This window comes from Haliotis rufescens, unplaced genomic scaffold (genome assembly GCF_023055435.1).
Source record: "Haliotis rufescens isolate VD_foot unplaced genomic scaffold, xgHalRufe1.0.p SCAF_20, whole genome shotgun sequence".
NCBI classification, from domain to species: domain Eukaryota; kingdom Metazoa; phylum Mollusca; class Gastropoda; order Lepetellida; family Haliotidae; genus Haliotis; species Haliotis rufescens.
In genome coordinates, this window is record NW_025963891.1 from 17905819 (window position 1) to 17926560 (window position 20742).

General features: G+C 39.5%; 1 protein-coding gene across 3 annotated transcripts; it reads left to right on the top strand.

Annotated features, from left to right (window-relative positions):
- Positions 1-5135: 5135 nt before the first annotated feature.
- Positions 5136-19889, top strand: LOC124132876 (L-amino-acid oxidase-like). Of its 3 annotated transcripts, none has more exons than XM_046497032.2 (7): positions 5136-5767; positions 8673-8980; positions 9706-10093; positions 11334-11447; positions 13172-13390; positions 17934-18051; positions 18297-19889. In XM_046497032.2, the coding sequence occupies exons 2-7, from the start codon at positions 8680-8682 to the stop codon at positions 18969-18971; spliced, it is 1815 nt and encodes a 604-aa protein (XP_046352988.1). In that variant the 5' UTR covers positions 5136-5767; positions 8673-8679; the 3' UTR covers positions 18972-19889. The 3 variants fall into 3 exon arrangements, with proteins under 3 accessions (XP_046352988.1, XP_046352980.1, XP_046352996.1); XM_046497024.2 differs by lacking the exon at positions 5136-5767 and adding an exon at positions 7960-8057; XM_046497040.2 differs by lacking the exon at positions 5136-5767 and adding an exon at positions 8444-8562.
- Positions 19890-20742: the final 853 nt, after the last annotated feature.

Consider the following 20742-nt stretch of genomic DNA (forward strand, 5'->3'; position numbering starts at 1 on the left):
GGACTTGTAAACATGCTCCAGCAGATATGGGCAGATATCCCACAGGACTTTTTGCGACGCCTGGTCCATTCCATGAGACAAAGATGTGTTGCTTTCATCGCAACCAGAGGTGGACACACACGCTATTGATTTGTAAATTGACATTTTGGCATGTTCATGTGGTTTTTTTTTATGAAATCACGCATTTTCTGAAGTCAGTATGGCAAATTAAACCATTTGAACACTAACAGGAGTCTTTTATCTATTGCAAACCGAAATTGTTTCAGATTTGGTAAAAAACATAACTTGGAATTATCAATGTCACAGGAACTTTTGTTGTTCAGTATATATCTGTGTCAGTATCTAGGATAGTTATAAGACACACAATGCCATTTACAAAGTGGTAAAATGTAACAAATGTTATATTTGGGATAACACAAGTGTTTAGTTGATATTATGCTACGCAAGTATCTAGGATATTCGATAATATATCTGTATCAATTGACATAAAAGAGGGTTAGGATCTAGACTAGTTGATATAATACCACGCCGGGATCTAGGATGGTTGATATAAAACAGGGTTAGTATCTAGGATAGCTGACATAAAAATTGCGCCAGCATATAGGATTGCTGATATATAAGAGACTTAGTATCTAAGGTCGTTGACATACCACTGCGTCAGTATCTGAGATAGATGATATAAAACAGGGTCAGTATCTATGATAGGTGATATAAAGCAGGGTCAGTATCTATGATAGGTGATATAAAACAGGGTCAGTGTCTATGATAGGTGATATAAAGCGGGGTCAGTATCTATGTTAGGTGATATAAAGCAGGGTCAGTATCTATGATAGGTGATATAAAACAGTGTCAGTGTCTATGATAGGTGATATAAAGCAGGGTCAGTGTCTATGATAGGTGATATAAAACAGTGTCAATATCGGTGACAGGTGATATAAAGCAGGGTCAGTATCTATGATAGGTGATATAAAACAGTGTCAATATCTATGATAGGTGATATAAAGCAGGGTCAGTGTCTATGATAGGTGATATAAAGCAGGGTCAGTGTCTATGATAGGTGATATAAAACAGTGTCAATATCTATGATAGGTGATATAAAGCAGGGTCAGTGTCTACGATAGGTGATAGAAACCAGGGTCAGTTTCTATAATGGTGATATAAAGCAGGGTCAGTATCTATGATAGTCGATATAAAGCAGGGTCAGTATCTATGACAGGTGATAAAAGCAGGGTCAGTATCTACGATAGGTGATAAAAAGCAGGGTCGGTATCTTGGATCAACGGCTTATAACCAAAGGATGTGGCAACCTACATGCATTCTGTGGACATGTCACATAAAGCGCGACCCGGGAAGATTCGGGGTAGAATAGGTCTTCAGCAACCCAAGCTTACCGGAAAAGGCGACTATGCTTGACGTAAGAGGCGACTAACGGGATCGGGTGGTCAGGCTCGCTGACTTGGTTGATGCATGTCATCGTATCTCAATTGCGTGGGGGGCGGTCGGGTACCCTAGTGGTTAAAGCCTTCGCTCGTCACGCCGAAGACCCGGGTTCGATTCCCGACATTGGCATAATGTGTGAAGCCCATTTCTGTTTTCCCCCGCCGTGATATTGCTGGAATATTGCTAAAAGCGGCGTAAAACCATACTCACTCAATTGCGTGGATCGCTGCTCATGATGTCAATCACTGGATCATCTGGTCAAGACTCGATTATTTACAGACCGACATCATATAGCTGGAATATTGCTGAGTGCGGCGTTAAACAACAAACAAACAAACAAAAAACATAAAGCGCCATGGTCAGCTGGTATATGAAGCTACAGCTATGTTGTTGATAAAGTTACACGACCATTAACAGGAAGGTAGCTGAAGGTTGATTTAAACATATTTTATTCAGATTGAAATGGATTGGGAACAAGTTGTCCAACTTAGGACTCCCTCTCCATGGTATTTACAAAGCTTGTACAGTAAATCATATACACGGAAAACAGAAAAGAAGATGAGTGGAGAGATAACAAGAAATGTACAAAAGAGAGAGACTAGTATATGTACATTAAAGTGTTACCCAAATCTCTTTGTATGACTTATAAACATTTGCACTGCTTTAAAGATGTGTTGATTTTCGATAATGGACAAACATTCATTTCCGTTTAACATCAAATTTAAATCTTATTTAGCATTTTTGTTCACGGCGTTCTGTAAAATGTCCCGAATTATTATTAACATAGTTTTTCTTTGGTGGACATACAATGGACACTTTAATAAATAATGATATGCGTTTTCACATGGATCACCACATTGACATATTGGATCACATTTTACCTCTATTCTGTATAAATCATAATTTAACTGGCTTTTCATGTATCTTAATCGAGTATGATAAATATTCAACTTTCTAACACCATAGGAAAAATATGGAGGTGCAATGACTTGCTCTTTTTGTATGTATGTCTTGAATTGGGATCTAGATGTACAATTTCTACCTGCTGCAGGAATAGTTTTCCATAACCTTACAGTTGATGGAATAAAAGAACACGTTGAGGGTTTTAATCTAGTATATGGAATCTCAATATTGTCTGAATTTCTTAAATTATATGATATATTTGAACCTACAGTGGTGGGTACAATGTCTTTAAGGTAAGTTGGGGCAATATTACTTTGTATTTTGTAGAACAAACATAGCTTGCGTTTCCTTCTTCGTTCTATTAACGTTTCCCATCCTGTTTCATAATACAGATGTGTGTGCGAAGTATACTTTGGGAGCCCAGTAACTACTATGGCAGCTTCTAGTTGGAGATTTTCTAACTGAGTTGATAATTCTATATTACACCCATCCCTCACTTCAGACGCATATTCGAAATGGGGTCTTATGAAGATTGTATATACTTTATTTAGTGTATTTCTGTTCAATATGAATTTTAATTTTCTCATTGAATTTATCATTTTTGATGTTGACTTAATTATGTTATCTACGTGACAGGACCATTTTCCGTTTGATGCAAACGTTATACCCAAATGTTTATGATTTTGAACATTCTTAACTTTACATTCATCAAAGTACAAGGTAATGAGGTCTGATTCATCTTTTAAGGAAAGTATAACCGCTTCTGTTTTATCTCGGTTGTATTTAATTAACCAGCGTTTTGCTCAGTTACACAGCTTGCTCAGATTTAAATTTAGAGTTGATTCAACAAGTTGACTGTCTGGTGAAGAAAAGCCGAGTGCTGTATCGTCAGCAAAGAGTCTTGTTATGCAATCTAATTCATCAGCAATGTCGTTAACAAACACAATGAATAAAAAGGGACCCAACACCGACCCCTGTGGAACGCCAGCCTTCAAAATCCTTGGCTTGGATAGAGCCCCGCTTACAAACACTGATTGAGTACGATTGCTTATGTAACTGGACAGCCATTCAAGTAAATTCCCTTTTATACCATACATTTCTAATTTGTACATAAGCCCTCTATGCCAGACACGATCAAATGCTTTTGACACATCGCAAAAAAACATGCAATATTTTTCTCTATTATCTAAAGATATACAAATTTGATTATACAATTCAATTAATTGATGGACAGTGGAATGGCCTTTTTGAAAGCCCGACTGGTATTTATATAACAATTTATTGTCATGAAAGTAGTTATAAAGATGCTTAAATACAACTCTTTCAAATACTTTACCAATACAACTAATGAGTGATATTGGTCTGTAATTTGTCACAACTGAATGATCTCCTTTCTTATACAATGGCATAACATGCGCTCTTTTCCATTCTGTTGGATATGCATTTAAAGCCAATGAATGATTGAATAACATACATAAAACAATACTAATGCTGTTTACTGATTTCTTTAATAGGTTGTTACTTATTCTGTCTGGACCAGATGCCTTGTTAATTTGAAGACATTTTAGAACGTCAGATATTTCATTTTCTGAGACAGTTAATTTGTCAAAAATACTCTTAGTGCGTTGATTGAAATATGGTTATTCTTCCCGTTCTTCTGTTAGGGTAGATATGGATTGGAAATATTCATTTAATCTCTCTGATTTTTCTAAATCTGAAAATATAGTGGGATAGTCATCGATATCTTGTTTCCTTAACGGGGGGATGCTCGTAGATGTTCCAGAGTTTTTAACGACATATCTTAGTAATTTCCAATATGATTGTTTATTTACTGTATATAGTTCCGAAAGAAATTCATCGATGTTAGAATAGAACTTTTCTTTCGCATAACTTTTCATGTTGTTGACTTTATTGCGTTGTTTTTTGTATGCTATAATATCTGTCTCCTTATTACTCCTTTTTGATTTCTTTCGTAACCTATTACGTATCCTACACTCCTTTCTTAAATGTGAATCAAACCATGGTTTGTCATTTGGTCGAATAGTGACAATTTTAGATGGAATACATTGTGTTACAAAATCATTCAATCTTTCATACAACACTTCACACATATCATCAACATTTGTACATTCATTAAATAATACAGACCAATTAGTAGTGTTTATGAGATCATTCAATTTAACAAAGTCTCCTTTGTTATAACATAAAACCTTGCGTTTATAAGCTATCTTGGTGCATATTTGAGTGTCCATTTCCATATAAGTACCTCTGTGATCAGATATTGTACTATCGAAGTCGATCACACCACTGACCTTTACGTCAACATCTTCACTAACAATGATTGGATCTAAAAGTGTGCTAGATTTAGAAGTGACTCTGGTGGGCTCATTAATTACATTCCTTAATTTTTTTCTGTGTAAAATTTCGTTTATGTAGTTTTTCCTGTTAGATAATAAATTTTCATTTAAATCACCGACAATCACCATTTTACTAGATATGTCCAATGCAACTTCGATAGAAGTATCTAACCGACTCCAAAACTGTATAGAATTGTGTTCTGGTCTGTAAACAGCACAGAGTAATAAAGGCCCTTGAGGAAGAAATATTTTTATCCATATACTTTCATCAGTAATATTTTCTAGTTCGTGCATTCTCTTGTATGTTAAACACTTAGTGATGTATATCATAACCCCTCCCCCAAAAGCATTTCTATCTTTCCGTAATGGATTATGAAATGATTGCCACTGTAAAGTTTCATTACCTACATATTCATCCAGATGTGTTTCAGTGAAACAAACTACATCATATTCAGACAAATATTCTGCAAGATACCTTTGCTTATTACGGACACTCCTGGTGTTTAAATGGAAGATCGACAATGAGTGGTCAAGATTAGTTACATCACCGGTCAGTGGGCCAGGATTAAGTTCAACGTCCCCTGCAAGCTGTATTAACAATAGGAGTACGAGAATTACATTTACATTGCCGAGATAAGCCTGCAGAACACAAAGGCACAATCGAGTGTTACAAGCTTTAACTTCTAGTGATAAAATATAATGCATTATGTCCAGCTCGTTCAAAAGAAACTTTGTGATGGAAGATTTGCAGATAAACAATTGACACAACCTGTTAGAAGACTTTACAACACAGTTGAACACCCCGATCGCAACGCGATACTGAGATATATCATTACCCATATGTCAGTTTCAGTCTGGGAACAATCGTACTTTTCTTCTGGGTTAACGATCGGGGAATGTTAGGACGCTGTGACCATATGCTGAGCGAGGAATCAGTGTGTACATAGCATGGCAATACAAGAATGGATTGTATATATATTGGAGTTTTCATTTTCTGGGAATATAAGAGGAGAGTGAGATTCAGGAATATGGATAAAACAGGAAGTGAATGGAAAGCTAAGGATAAGGTAAGACAATATACAAATAGTATGTACAACATGACTAACATTGTCAGCCCAGGCGAAGTAATGTATGTGTTGTGTTATCATAAATATACATATACAGTATATACTGTGTTTAATACTGAAGGTTACACAAGTGGCTTGGATAGTTGCGACTCCCTCTACATTGCACACGCTTCACACCCCTTAGTGATGCGACAGTGATAACCCTACACCCGGACACGGACCACCGTAACGCTAAGATAGCTTTGTGAAACCTATCCCGGATCCTAATTTCGTGAACATATTTAATATTTTGTGGTGCAGCACTGTTGGAGAAAAAGCATCTTCGACGTCAGCAAAATGAACGCGTCATGTTTTTAGTTGTTGACTTTAATAACGTAAACAGAGTTTCCACTTTATCTTTCCTGAGGTCGTACTGCATCGCCCGCAGCAGCTGAAAGGGTGCAACACAAGCGATGTTAATTCTGTGCAACTGGGCTCCAACTGCGAGCTAGCGTGACGTTGGAGTTTTAAAAAACAGATTTACAGCGTGAAACTTTTAATTTAACGGTTGTACATGAATATTCATCGTTGCTTTGAATGCCGCCCTAGCGCGGGAGAACGTCTTAGACTATATGTGTCGTCACGAGAATATCAGTTGATGTGTTGTAGTTGCTATACACATGAAATGTCAGTTGGTACATACAACATAGCGACATTTTTACAGTAGTTTTAATAAATATCCCCTAACTCGATAATAATGATCGGAATATCGTTTAAGACGATACACCTATAATAACACTACGTCTAATCTCGTCACTGGACGGTGGGGTAGCCAAGTAGTTAAAGCCTTCGCTCGTAATGACAAAGACCCGGTTCGATTCTACAAATGGGTACAATTTGTGAAGCCATTTCTGGTGTACAGCCGTGATATTGTTGGAATATTGCAATTGCGGCGTAAGATCATACTTACTCACTCCCTAACATCGCCGAATCCGAATTGTGTGGGTCGATGCTCATGATATCAATTACTGGATTGTCTGGTCCAGGCTCGATTATTTACAGCTGGAATATTGCTGAGTGCGGCGTAAAACAACAAACAAACAAACATTAACATCGTCACTCCGCTTCTCTCGAACTACGGAAGACTCGAACTATTTCCTGTGGTCCACAGAACTCCTTCCTACCCAAATATGCCCCTGCTTTGTTTTATTACAAAATACGAAAAAAACAATCTCTAATGAAATCAGACTTCAAACTACATTTAAAAAAACTACACGTAACCCTTTGTCCTCTGAAACTGATCTAAATCCTAAAACACCCATTTAGCTTACAACGCAGGGTTTAGGGTAAAACCCCTTCCTCTCGTTTACATTGTGCACCACCACCAGTAGCTAAAGTGATGACGTAAATCCTGCTGGGGTATCATGCAGGAAGCCGAGGTACTGTAAGTCCCCAAGATCCCCAGCAAGGTGGCCTAGCTATGGTTACTGGTGGCCTATAGCCCGTGTTTTAAAACTGTATACATGATATCGTTATGCTCAAATATATTTCATATTTTTTTTTTAAATATAACCTTGCATAAATGACGCAATTGTGAATAAATCAACTTGGTCTCATCGCTATATGGCTGAAATAACGCCGATGCGACGTTAAATTTTAACCCCCTCACTCACTCACTTGCTGGCTCTGGTCGAATACCCTATTATGATAATGAACCCGGTTCAAAGGCTCGACTGTATCATGTTTGCTTTGTGGTAAATACTTGAATGATGTGTAAACAGTTTGACTTGCACATTGCCGTTGCTAAAGCTACAATCCGGTTTTTCAAGTTTGTGAATAAAGGAGACTTGCATAATACGTGAATGGGGCCAGTGACCTTTCCTGACCTTTAGAAGATACTGTTACTGATATTATGAAAACTATTTGAAATTGGAAAGTTTTAGGGGGCATCTCAACAATTTCTTAGAATTGGAAAGTATATATTGTTGAGAATTGATTTATAATGAATCAGTAACATTATATATACGATACTGAAATTCGGTATATATAATACATAAATTTGATACACAAGTTCAAATGTAAAAATATACACAGAATACATGATACAATAAAAGTTTAATGTAGGAAGTGAAAACTAGGTGAAAGTATACTGCCTGGGTATGCGATATGGGCAGTAATCGCATGGACGAGTTCACGCCTTCAAAAGTGACGACAAATGTTTTGAGACAGCCCCTTGATGTTTTCCACTTGTCAACACATGCACGGAAATTTAGTCCAGCGGTAACCCGTCATTTTCACACCGACTCAACAGGTGAGTGAACGTTTAACACTCCTTCAAATCCTTTCTGATCACACTTTTCGGTATTTTGAAGGACAAAACATTGATATGGGTTTTATAACGGTTTAAATGTCCATGTAATTATTGTATATAAATGTTTTTTTATGGGTAAATGCAAAGGAATGAAAAGTCGACGTAAGAAACAATGTTCACGACCCCTCAAAATGCAAGTTCGCCTGACCTGCATGCACCTGCTTTGAATTAACCTTTTTACGAGAACAATAGCATGGTCGAACATGTTTAAGCTATGAAGTACAATTTGTCCATTGAACTGAAATATTATGAGTATTACTGAGTATTATTGTATTTTTAGGATATGTACGTCATATTTTGAAGTCAACGTCCATTGCAGTATGTCGTCAAGCCTAAAAGCGTTGGGTGACATGTCAGTGTACATGCGAATGCTTGTAATTATCTCGACTTTCGTATGAAGCCAGTTATCGTTACAGCGAGAATCAGACACTAATCTGTGTTCAGCGTGAGTAGCAGCGGATGTAGTTTAAAGATAAATGGGATTTTGTAATAAAAACAATATTTTTTTTACACGAGTGCTTGACTGTGTACATGGAATTTAGTTCTTATTTTCAGGTACAATATGACCGGTGCCGCCTTAGTTGTGATATTTGCAAGCGCCCTTGTAACGATAAACACGGCAGCCATTTTGAAATGCTCCGATTACAAGGGAGCACTGTTTCATAACGCGGAGGAATACATACCGCATAAAGAAGAGCCGTGCAAGGCGTGCAAATGCGAGAAGGGATTCCCCAGCATGTGCAGACAACTCCCATGTTCCCCTCCCCCCAAAAACTGCAAACACGTGGCCCAGGTGGAAGGGTGTTGTAAATATCTGTGCCTGGACAAGTTCAGGCGCACCCCCGGCACAACGGTAGAAAATGGTAAGCTGATATTTCCGTTATTAGTAATAATCGTTTTAAAAGTGCATTTGATTTTTATTCATGAAGTGAATTATTTATGAAGAAAATGAATTTAATTAAAATGAATGAACAAGCATTTATCATATACACTGGCTGAGTAGAGAGTCCATAGTCTGTATCCTGACAAATGACACTAACCTTTGAGTGAGTGAGTGAGTGAGTGAGTGAGTGAGCGAGTGAGTGACAGTGAAACATGTTCTATGCCTACGTCAGAGGTGTTTTCGGATCAGTGCGAACAAACAGATTCGAACGTGTAAGTTCGAATGCTTTTCGTCGCAGTGAGCATTGTTACAAATATATTCCAGCAACCTGTAAATAATGTCAGGTGAACAAGTGGCTGATGGCATGAGCAACGATCTACGCTGCTCTGCGGGTACAGAGGGCAGCCCACGCCTTGGGCTTACGATGACACTATCAGCCATGACAGCCTGCGTTAGCACGATATCCCCATTTTAGGGGATCTTCGTGGGCCCTGGGGGGTGCTGCGAGTCTGATCTTCTCTTGTATCCCATGAGCGTATTTGTCGTCGAGTTAAAAGTTAACGTCGCTTCAGCATTTTTTCAGACATATATCGACTTTTAGCCTTGAAAAAAACTTTTTAGTAACCCTTTATTTTGAACGACGTTGTATATATTACCCTTCACAATTCTTGAAAGTGCATAAACTGATTATTTAAACTTCATCAGATAACTGCACGGATATCGCCATCATCGGCGCGGGCGTGGCAGGCGCCTACACGGCCTGGCTTCTACGTAGTCGCAACCTCACCGTCGACGTGTACGAATTCTCCGACAGAATTGGAGGACGTCTACACACCGCCAAGTTACCCCACATCCCCGACGTGAACATCGAACTCGGTGGCATGAGGTTCGTCCCTGACTGGCACCCACGTCTGTACAAGGTAATCAAGGCTCTCGGTCTGGATATGGTAGACTTTCAGCCCAAGAACGCCAGCAAGGAAACGCTGTATTACGTAAGGGGGAGACAACTCAGGGAAGCAGATTTCACGACCGGCAAGTTGCCCTACAACCTGAAAGGCGAAGAGAAAGGGAAGAGCCCCGATGCTCTAAGATGGTGCGTTGTTATGTAAATTTAATGTGTATTATTATATTCTGTAAACGTGAGCATGTGGGTGATTTTGGGTTGAAGACGCATTGAAATCATTCAGTGTTTATGTTTGTGACGTAACCAAGGCATAGATTCTATGACCGATAAAACACTCTATGAATATCGCGTAAAACATCCTGCACTTCAAACAAGTGTGAAGTATGGCGCGGATTTGGAAGAGCGGTTGCAAACTAACACACATACATTGTTTAGCTTTTGTTTGTTTGTTGTTTAACGCCGCAGTCAGCTTGGGTTGAAAACTCCCCAGGTAGCTTGGAAAGAAAATCGAGTGCACACTGGTTCATCGATCGTGGTTATAATGGTGGTAGCGCTTTGAGCATGTTTTAACGGATGGGCAATGGCGCACTACACCTATGTATTTAGTGTTATTATCATACCAGGACCGTATTCATAATATCCGATTACTTTGATTTTTGTTAATGAAATACGGCAGATAGATGGGAGTGGAGTGCATACATTTTGCAATTGCATTCCTAGTGTCGTTTCTTTTATAGTGAAGGGTATGATTGTACAAAATGTATGAAATATCATTTAATTTATCAAAATCAGAACTGGTCGTCTCGGAGTCAATGTATTATGCCTGAGTGGGGTATTCATGTTAAACACACACACACACACACACACACACACACACACACACACACACACACACACACACACACACACACACACACACACACACGAACACACACACGTAAACAAACGCACACGCACGCACGCACGCACACGCACGCACGCACGCACACACGCACGCACGCACGCACGCACACACGCACACACACGTCGCTATATAAGTGCTATAATCTTGGAGGGGATGTTAAACCCCATTTCACCTCACCTCACCTCACCTCACTTCACCCCCGGCAAGGTCGATGTAGCTTAACTCTTTGCCTTAGGCGAATGGGTCACCAGGTGCGCGGCGAATAACTCCGCGTTTGCCCAATGGAACAGCGTTTCCCCATAACGCTGTGTACCCATGTGACGTTATACGACACTCTGCCAGAAACATCGGACTGATGTTTGAACATAACGGTCAGGGTAGCTGGGTATTTATCTTGTCAGTAAGCAGGGATGTATGCTGCTTTCTTGGCTGCACATGTATTTTGTAAGGTATGTGTATTATTTTAACAGCAAAATGTAATGACGAGTGTACAAAAAGAATTAAAAGGTTGCAGTGATTTTCTAGGAAGGTTTTTTCCGAGAACACCAACTACACAGATCGGGGTCCCCGTGAGTTCCGGATAGGGAAAGATCTGCTCCAGATATCTACACGTGATGGCCTGCTGCTCCATGATCAGAGGTAAGTTAGTGTGTGAATGTTGTGAAAAGCCGCAGTCAGCAACAGTCCAGATATATCACACCTGGACCAAATAAACCGTTGATTGAACCATTGGCAAACGACCCACCTCATCCGGGCACGATATCACGTGACCATCCATGCCACCGGTATATGATGATGGACGCAACACAGAGTACGTATATGATGACGGACGTAACGCCGAATACGTATGAGATAATGGACGTATCACAGAGTACGTATAAGTTGATGGACGCAACACATAGTACGTATATGATGATTGACGTAACACAGATAACGCATATGACGATGAAAGTATCCCCGAGGACGTTGTGATGATGAACGTAACACCGAGTACGTATATGGTGGACGTAACACAAAGTACATCGACGTATAGGATGACGGACGTAACACAGAGTACATATATGATGATGGACGTAACACAGAGTACGTATATGATGATAGACGTAACACCGAATACGTATATGATGATGGACGTAACACAGAGTACGTATATGATGATGGACGTAACACAGAGTACATATATGATGATAGACGTAACACCGAATACGTATATGATGATGGACGTAACACAGAGTACGTATATGCTGATGGAAGTAGCACAGAGTACGTATATGATGATGAACGTAACACCCAGTACGTATATGATGATGGACGTAACACCCAGTACATATATGATGACGGACGTAACACCGAGTACGTATATGATGATGAACGAAACACTCAGTACGTATATGATAATGCACGCAACACCCAGTACATATATGATGACGGACGTAACACCGAGTACGTTTATGGTGATGGACGTAACACCGAGTACATATATGATGGTGGACGTAACACCCAGTACATATATGATGGTGGACGTAACACCCAGTACATATATGATGACGGACGTAGCACCGAGTACATATATGATGACGGACGTAACACCAAGTACATATATGATGACGGACGTAACACCCAGTACATATATGATGACGGACGTAACACCCAGTACATATACGATGACGGACGTAACACCAAGTACATATACGATGACGGACGTAACACCCAGTACATATATGATGACGGACGTAACACCCAGTACATATATGATGACGGACGTAACACCCAGTACATATATGATGACGGACGTTACACCCAGTACATATATGATGACGGACGTTACACCCAGTACATATATGATGACGGACGTAACACCAAGTACATATACGATGACGGACGTAACACCCAGTACATATATGATGGTGGACGTAACACCGAGTACATATATGATGACGGACGTAACACCCAGTACATATATGATGACGGACGTAACACCAAGTACATATATGATGACGGACGTAACACCAAGTACATATATGATGACGGACGTAACACCCACCATGATGGTGGACGTAACACCGAGTACGTATATAAAGAGTTCCGTAAAACAGGGGCGGATTTTTGTCTGACGCCGAGTTTGCAATTGGAGATAGACAAACGCTTAGTTTTGGCCTTTGGTTTCGTGATCATAACAATGCATCCCGTCAAATAAAAACATAAAACAAGTCATACGACACCTTCTCACCCGTCTTTAATAAAAGAGTGGGCCATTTCATTTAGAAACGGGGGCTTTTCATTTTGTTTTGTAAGTACTATTTTGTACCTATGCATGCAAAACGTTAAACATGTTGAGCTTACTATTAACTCTACCTTTGCAGTTACGAGGGCATGTTTCGTAGTGTTGCGAGTGAAGAGGCCTACAGTTACATCCGGGATACCGAGGGTTTTCAAAGTTTCTTTGGATCAACAAGCGCCGCAGTGCACATCCCCTTGTCTGGTCCAAAAGGCTGGTCCAACAACTCCCCTTACAAAACCCTGAAGAATGGGATGGACCATCTCCCTAAGTCATTGTTGAAAGCGGCCCTGGAGGGACAAAGGTAAGCGTGTCACGTGATTCTGTTAGTGGGTTGTCAGGAAGTTGTGCGAGGACATGCACGTGGCAATGCTGACAGTCTCATCAGAATAAAATCTTTAACTCCGATACGATACATCTCTGCCTGAAGATCTGAACACCTTTCAAATCAGGTAAAATCAAATCAGCCAATTCAGCATTGTGTCTTCAAAATTCTCGGTACGCGTGAGGGAAGCATTCAGCCACATAATATTATGGTTTCTGCATGTCTGAGTTTCGAATGCATAAATAAAGCCGTATTTGAAGAGCTTAGAGCCAAAAGAGGCCAAAATGCACTTTGGCCCTTTTTTGCATATTATTGCATAAATAACATCTATGAGTTCTTGTCTACTTGTAGGAAAAAATATTGTTTCTATCACATTGATAAGTTTTTGAAATATAGCTACTTAACATTCTGTAAAAGGGCCAGAGTCAAGTTCCGAAAGGGCCAAAGTCACTTTGCTAGATTTGAGTCCTTTTAGCTATCATTTCCATGGATGGTTCAAGAGATTTTGAAAGTTTGGAAACATTATTATTCTGTTTCAACTATTTCAATAAAGTTGGCATTAGTTTAAATCATTTAAAAGATTTTCAATAGTATCTGTTTATACTTTCATTAGTAATTTCACATGTTAAATCCCATGCAAATGCTTGAGGGTAAAAAGGGCCAAAATACAGACATTGGCCCTTTTAGACTATTTCCGCCCTTACACAAATTAAAAACTAAGTTTATTTACTTTTTGGAATGTTTTTTTTTATAGCAACATTTATATGTCTGCTGTCGGAATGCGTTAAAGTTGAGGAATTTATCGGTGAATAAAAAATGTTCATTTTCAATTCTTTATTTCAGTATAAAGGCCATAGGCCCACGTACAAATACTCATTGAAAAATACAGTATGAGGCAGATGACAGAGGGTATTAAGTGACAGTATTTCGGATTGCAAGTGCTTCCAGTATATACTTAACACAATTAGTTACAATACTAGTGCGGTTACAAGATAATAGAGTATTATATTTAAATAAGGTAGGATTGGAAGAGTAATAAATAGGTAAATACTTATTTCTTAAATATCTGTAACATGGGCAGACAAGCATAAAATGAAACTCATCTTCAATTTCCTGTAAATTACAATATCTGCACTGCCTATTACAGTACTCTATACCGCATCTTCTACCTAAATTTACCATCAATGGCAACTCGCCAATTCTTAACAAACAAAACATACGTCTATAATGACGGCTTGTGATTTCACAGAGATACTTTTCAACTGTTAGCAATGACTTATATTCCTTATACATTGATAATTTACGTATTTCACAAACTTTACAATACCAGTCCTGTTGGTTACAGTCTTTTAACCTTTGAATAAATGCATTAATAAAGAGGTTCTCATTACCAACTTCCTGCGAAATCCACACGTGGCCAAATCCATAACTGAATAATAGTCTTTTGACACAAGTTACCCATGTAGTGCGATTAACTTCATCTAAAGATTTCAGCATTAAATAACATTGCTTAGGGTATCTATAACTGGGTAAAGATAACAATTTCAACCAATATTTAATACATCTCTTGTGATAATCAATAAATAAGCCATATCTACCACATTCGCCAAGGGCAGCAACATTTGTAACATGACTTCCAATTCCAATAGTAAATTTACAGAATTTAATCTGAAATTTTTCAATAGCTGCAATTTTTGAATAGCCCCATATTTCTGAAGTGTATAATAATACAGGCTTAATTTGAATGTCAAATATTTTAAAAAGTATATGTACGGGTATGTTCTTCAAACAATGCTGTAATTTCTTAACGACGAACAGAGCCTTATTTGCCTTCTGAACAAGAGAGTTGATACCAGTCGTCCAACACAGCCGATTTGAAAATAACAAACCTAGATAATTATAATAGGTAGATACTTTAACATTAACATCTCCAAACCTCCATTTCTCAGTACTCCTAAGTTTTCCACCATTTCTGAAAACTAAAATTTCAGTCTTACTATGGTTAACTTCTAAACCCCATTTAGTACAGAAAGATTTAAGGATATTAAGTTTTCGTTGGAGACCAACTACAGTATCATCAATTATGCACAAATCATCGGCATATAGTAACAACAAAATGTCTAGAGATTCTTGACTCACAAATATTCCCCTCTCGCCGGAGGAGTGCAACATTGATTCTAATTCAACAATAAGCAAAGAGAACAATATAGGGCTAAGGGTGCAGCCTTGGCGTACACCACTTAGCGTTTCAAAGTAGCAAGTTGCTGTGCTATTTGATAACTTTACAGCCGATGCCACTTTTAAATACATATCTTTAATGACATAAAATAACTTTCCATGTATACCCTTATTTAACATGACATACCACAACAATTTTCTATTTACACAATCAAAGGCTTTTCTAAAATCAACAAATAAACAGTAAAATCTGCCATTAGCTTTAGATAAGTATTTCTGTATTAGACTTTGCAACACAAATATATTATCAACGGTGCTGTATCCAGCCCTAAAACCTGCCTGAGACTCTGGTATCTTATCGTAAATGTCACAAAACATAGTAAGCCGTTTATTAAGAATAAAAGTAAATATTTTACCCAATACATCACTAAGTGTAATACCCCTATAATTGTTAACATCAAATTTGCTGCCTTTCTTATGAAGGGGAGTAAGTAAACCTCGAGCCCAATCCTCAGGAAAATTACCACTATGCAAAATAGCGTTATATAATATAACTAGATAAGGAAGAAGATTACCCTTGCAACACTTTATCATTTCTGGTAGAACTCCATCGGGACCAGCCGCCTTACCATCTTTCAAATGATTAATAGCATGTAAAATTTCTGGTTCAGTGATTTCACAATTCAAAATATCATTTAATTCTTCATCATTACAGACAAAACAGTTAGATTCCTCGTGTTCATAAACAAAACTCTCAGCGGAAGCAAGATTATCATGATCAACATCATAATCAGTTATATTCAAAATATTTTTAAAGTAGGAGACCCATTCTGATGGAGCTATAAACTGAGTTGCATTACTGTTCATTTGCAGGCATATGGTTATGGTTTTCATTACTTTTTTCAAAACGGACTCCACATGACATTGACCCTTATGGCGCTAAGCTCTTCATTTGTATAATGTTGTAGATATGTTACACATACTGTCGTTTCTGGGCGCCTGTCATCCTCACCCAAAGTGCGTTCTATAAAGGGTATATTTGCATTCTGTGGCACTTTTCTTGTGCTAAGATAGAGCTTCTTTCCGAATAGAGTTGGTGAAGAGATGCAGCCGAATCGTTTTAGGCTGGCTCAGGAACTCACGCATCCTTCACTTACATTGTGGGGCGGGGCGGTAGCCTAGTGGTTAAAGCGTTCGCTCATCACGCCGAAGGCCCGGGTTCAATTCACCAATGAGTGAAGCCCATTTCTCGTTCCCCCGCCCTGATAGTACTGGAATATTGCTAAACGCGGCGTTAAACCTCACTGACTGACTCACTCACTCTTAGAGCGGTCTTAGGGCGGTCAGGGGCGGTCGGGTAGCCTAGTGGTTAAAGCGTTCGCTCGTCACGCCGAACACCCGGGTTCGATTCCCGACATGGGTACAATGTGTGAAGCCCATTTCTGGTGTCCCCCGCCGTGATATTGCTGGAATATTGCTAAAAGCGGCGTAAAACCATACTCACTCACTCATCCCCGACCTCACCGTTGACAGCTGACATACTCCAAATACACGTGGCCATTCCTAGAACACCCAAACCCTCCCCGTTGAGTGTATGTGAAGTATGTCAACTTCAACGGGGAGGGTCGGGTGTCCTTGGAATGGTCAAGTGTATATTGAGTATGTCAACTGTCAGCGGGGAGGGTTGGGTGTTCTAGGAATGACCACGTGTATTTGGAGTATGTCAACTGTCAACGGGGAGAGTCGGGTGTTCTAGGAATGACCACGTGTATGTGAAGCATGTCAACTTCAACGGGGAGAGTCGGGTGTTGAAGGGATGGCCACGTGTGTGTCAAGTATTTCAACTGTCAACGGGGAGGGTCGGGTGTTCTAGGAATGGTCAAGTGTATATTGAGTATGTCAGCTGTCAACGGTGAGGTCGGGTGTTCTAGGAATGGCCACGTGTATGTGAAGCATGTCAACGTTGAGGCTCGGGTGTTCTAAGAATTGCCACGTGTATGTGGAGTGTGTCAACTGTCAACGGGAAGAGTCGGGTGTTCTAGGAATGACCACGTGTATGTGAAGTATGTCAACTGTCAACGGGGAGGGTCGGGTGTTCTAGGAATGACCACGTGTATGTGAAGTATGTCAACTGTCAACGGGAAGAGTCGGGTGTTCTAGGAATGACCACGTGTATGTAAAGTATGTCAACTGTCAACGGGGAGGGTCGGGTGTTCTAGGAATGACCACGTGTATATGGAGTGTATCAGAATGGGAATTACCTCATTCACGATGGTCATTGTTTAAATTTTCACTTTTGTTTTTTTACCTATACATAAGTAACTCATAATACCCTTGTCTTCAGCAACCGGTTACATCTTAATCGCCGTTTGACTAAGATACAGACTCTACCGTCACGGAAGTATCAGCTGACGTTTAAGGAAACGGTAACTAAGAAAGATGGCTATACCCGGGACAAATTCGTAAGTCATACCTCTATGGTAAAACGATTCATATGCTAATCGAACGAAGACAGGCTGCCTTTAACGGAAAAATTACCCGATCTATGAACCTTTGGCTACATAAAATGAAGAAATTGAAGAAATTGTGTTGGTAATATAATGGTTAATTTCTAGTACATGTACAAAAATTATCTCTAATACATCTATTAAGTAAATTTATCTCGAAATGTTTGCATATGTCATATAAACCTTTTTCTGATTTATAGGGAAGAAAGTCATTTGTAAAGACATGCGCAAAGAAAGTGATCTTGGCTCTTCCAAGAATGGCGCTTGCAGGAATTAACTGGCATGGTTTCAAGAAACATCGACTTTTCAAACGCTACATTTCGTCCGTCACTGATACGCCAATTGCAAAAATATACCTTGGCTTCCGTAGCCCATGGTGGGATGAGCTCAACGTGACTTTTTCAAAAGTCACTACGGATTTGCCTCTTTCCTTTGTATTGAAAGGGGGAGTGTCACCAGATACTGGAAGAGCCGTGCTTCTTGTTGCGTATAAAGACAATGATATCTCTTATTGGAAACAGCTATCAAAACTTGGCAAGCCCATCCGCGGGACAATTAAAACACCCTATGCTGTCACAACCAAGATGGTTGCTCACATTAAGCGCCACCTGGCGGAGATCTTTGGACTTGAGACCCGGCAAATTCCTGACCCCATATCAGGGGCATTGTCAGTGTGGGACGACTACCCATTCGGAGGAGGCTACAATATGTGGTTGCCTGGATACGACTGGGATGACGTCAGAAAGACGATGACGCGTCCCTCCAGCAAGGACCACGTGTACACAGTGGGGTCCGTGTTCGCATTCCATGACAGCCAAGCGTGGATAGAGGGCGCTTTGGCGAGGTCGGATGAACTAGTCGATGAATATTTCTAAGTGTGTTGTAAACACCATTTGATATTCTGGAGGGGGGCCTTGAATTTGGTATTGAGACCAGATATTTTTTCAGGTTCAGCTGCAAAACCTGATATTTTTTTTTCTATTAAAACCATGCGCCCATATATTTTTTTCGTAAACAACACTTTGCAACAATGTATTTTTTGTAGAAGACAATTTCCATTTTTCCTAACAAAATGAAACAGAAATGTGTCTTGCAAGAAATTTCGGGGAGAATTTATTATCGGTTCGGGTGGTCAGGTTCGCTGACTTGTTTGATGCTTACCAATTACATACCAATTGCGTAGATCGGTGCTCATGGTGTCCATCACTGTATTTTCTGGTCCAGACTCGATTATTTACAGGCCGCCATCATATAGATGGAATACTGCTGTGTGTGGTGTTAAACAACAAACACACAATAACAAACGTCATTTGAATACCACGCAGTTCACTAAACTAAGCCTTCCATGCTCGTCCCTTGTAAATGGACCAAGTACCTGTGTTGCGTTCTACAAAGAAATCTTAGCAAAGCAAATTTAGCGCAAAGACAATCGCAACTCCCATAGTTTAACATAGACTTACGCCATTCGTAGCGATAGACAGCTTTGTGGAACGAGGCCCTTGCATCTAAAATATGGGCCGATTCTAAATGTATATATAAAGGAAATACGGTATTTTGCTTCACACTAAAATGATTATATAACCATTAATACCCATTACCGAATATATACGTTTGAACAGTTGGAAGAAATAAAATTTATTACGAGACCAAACAATAGTGGATTCATCCCTTTTAATTGCTATTGTATGTGTATCTTGTTGGTAACGCAGAATCTTCCTTGTCGCATTTAGTGGACGAAACACATTAATGTATTGTCCATATAGTAATTAATATTAATAAAAGGTGCAAGATTAGTTTTCAAGTGTTTGTCATTCTTTTTGTCTGGTTTCTGTTTTGCATCAGAAGACAATTCCAAGAGCATTGCATCAAACTCCGTGTCTTGGCTGGTCGTTGCCTGCCATAGTAACCCAAGGTCGTGGAACGATGCTTTCAGTATCAATCAGTGGTCCAGACTCGATTATTTACAGGCCGTAGTCATACAGCTGGCATATTGCTGAGTGAAGCGTTATTCAACAAACAAACAAAACAGAAATACAGGTTACTATATCATACATGAAGCCATCTTCCCGGAGCAAGGGAGTTAACTGATTGTAAAAGTCCAGTGTCTATCCTTGCCGAACTAGGCTGGACACCAGTGGCTATTACAAGTTATGTCCCTTCCATGTCCCTACTATTGACCAATCAGATTCCACCTCTCATGACACTTGCATCTGTTTCAAACAAGATGGCGGCGCCCAGTGAAGACGATCTGATCGATAATCAAGATCTATGTTGTAATAAAATGGGTCCTACCTGGTGAAGTCCATCAAATCATTTGAGCACCTTGATTAAAAAACATGAAAAGATTTGGAAAATATCTGAAGACGTCCATTTGACGGTACACATGCTTTACTAATCCTGCAGTCGATCGAGAATCTGCGTGTTGAATTTCTTGTTGTTTACAAACCGGAAGTAACTCCGTAATTCCAACCTATTTCGGCAAGGGTGGAAAGTGGAGTTTTACAGTCAGTTAACTCCCTTGCCTCGAGAAGATGACATGAAATGTAGTTAGAGTTACCTGCCCATTTCGTGCACTAAACCCAGGAAACCGCCCGAGAATGTTACCGGAGGAAAGAGAAAGAAAGGCTTTGGTTGACCTAAGGTGAC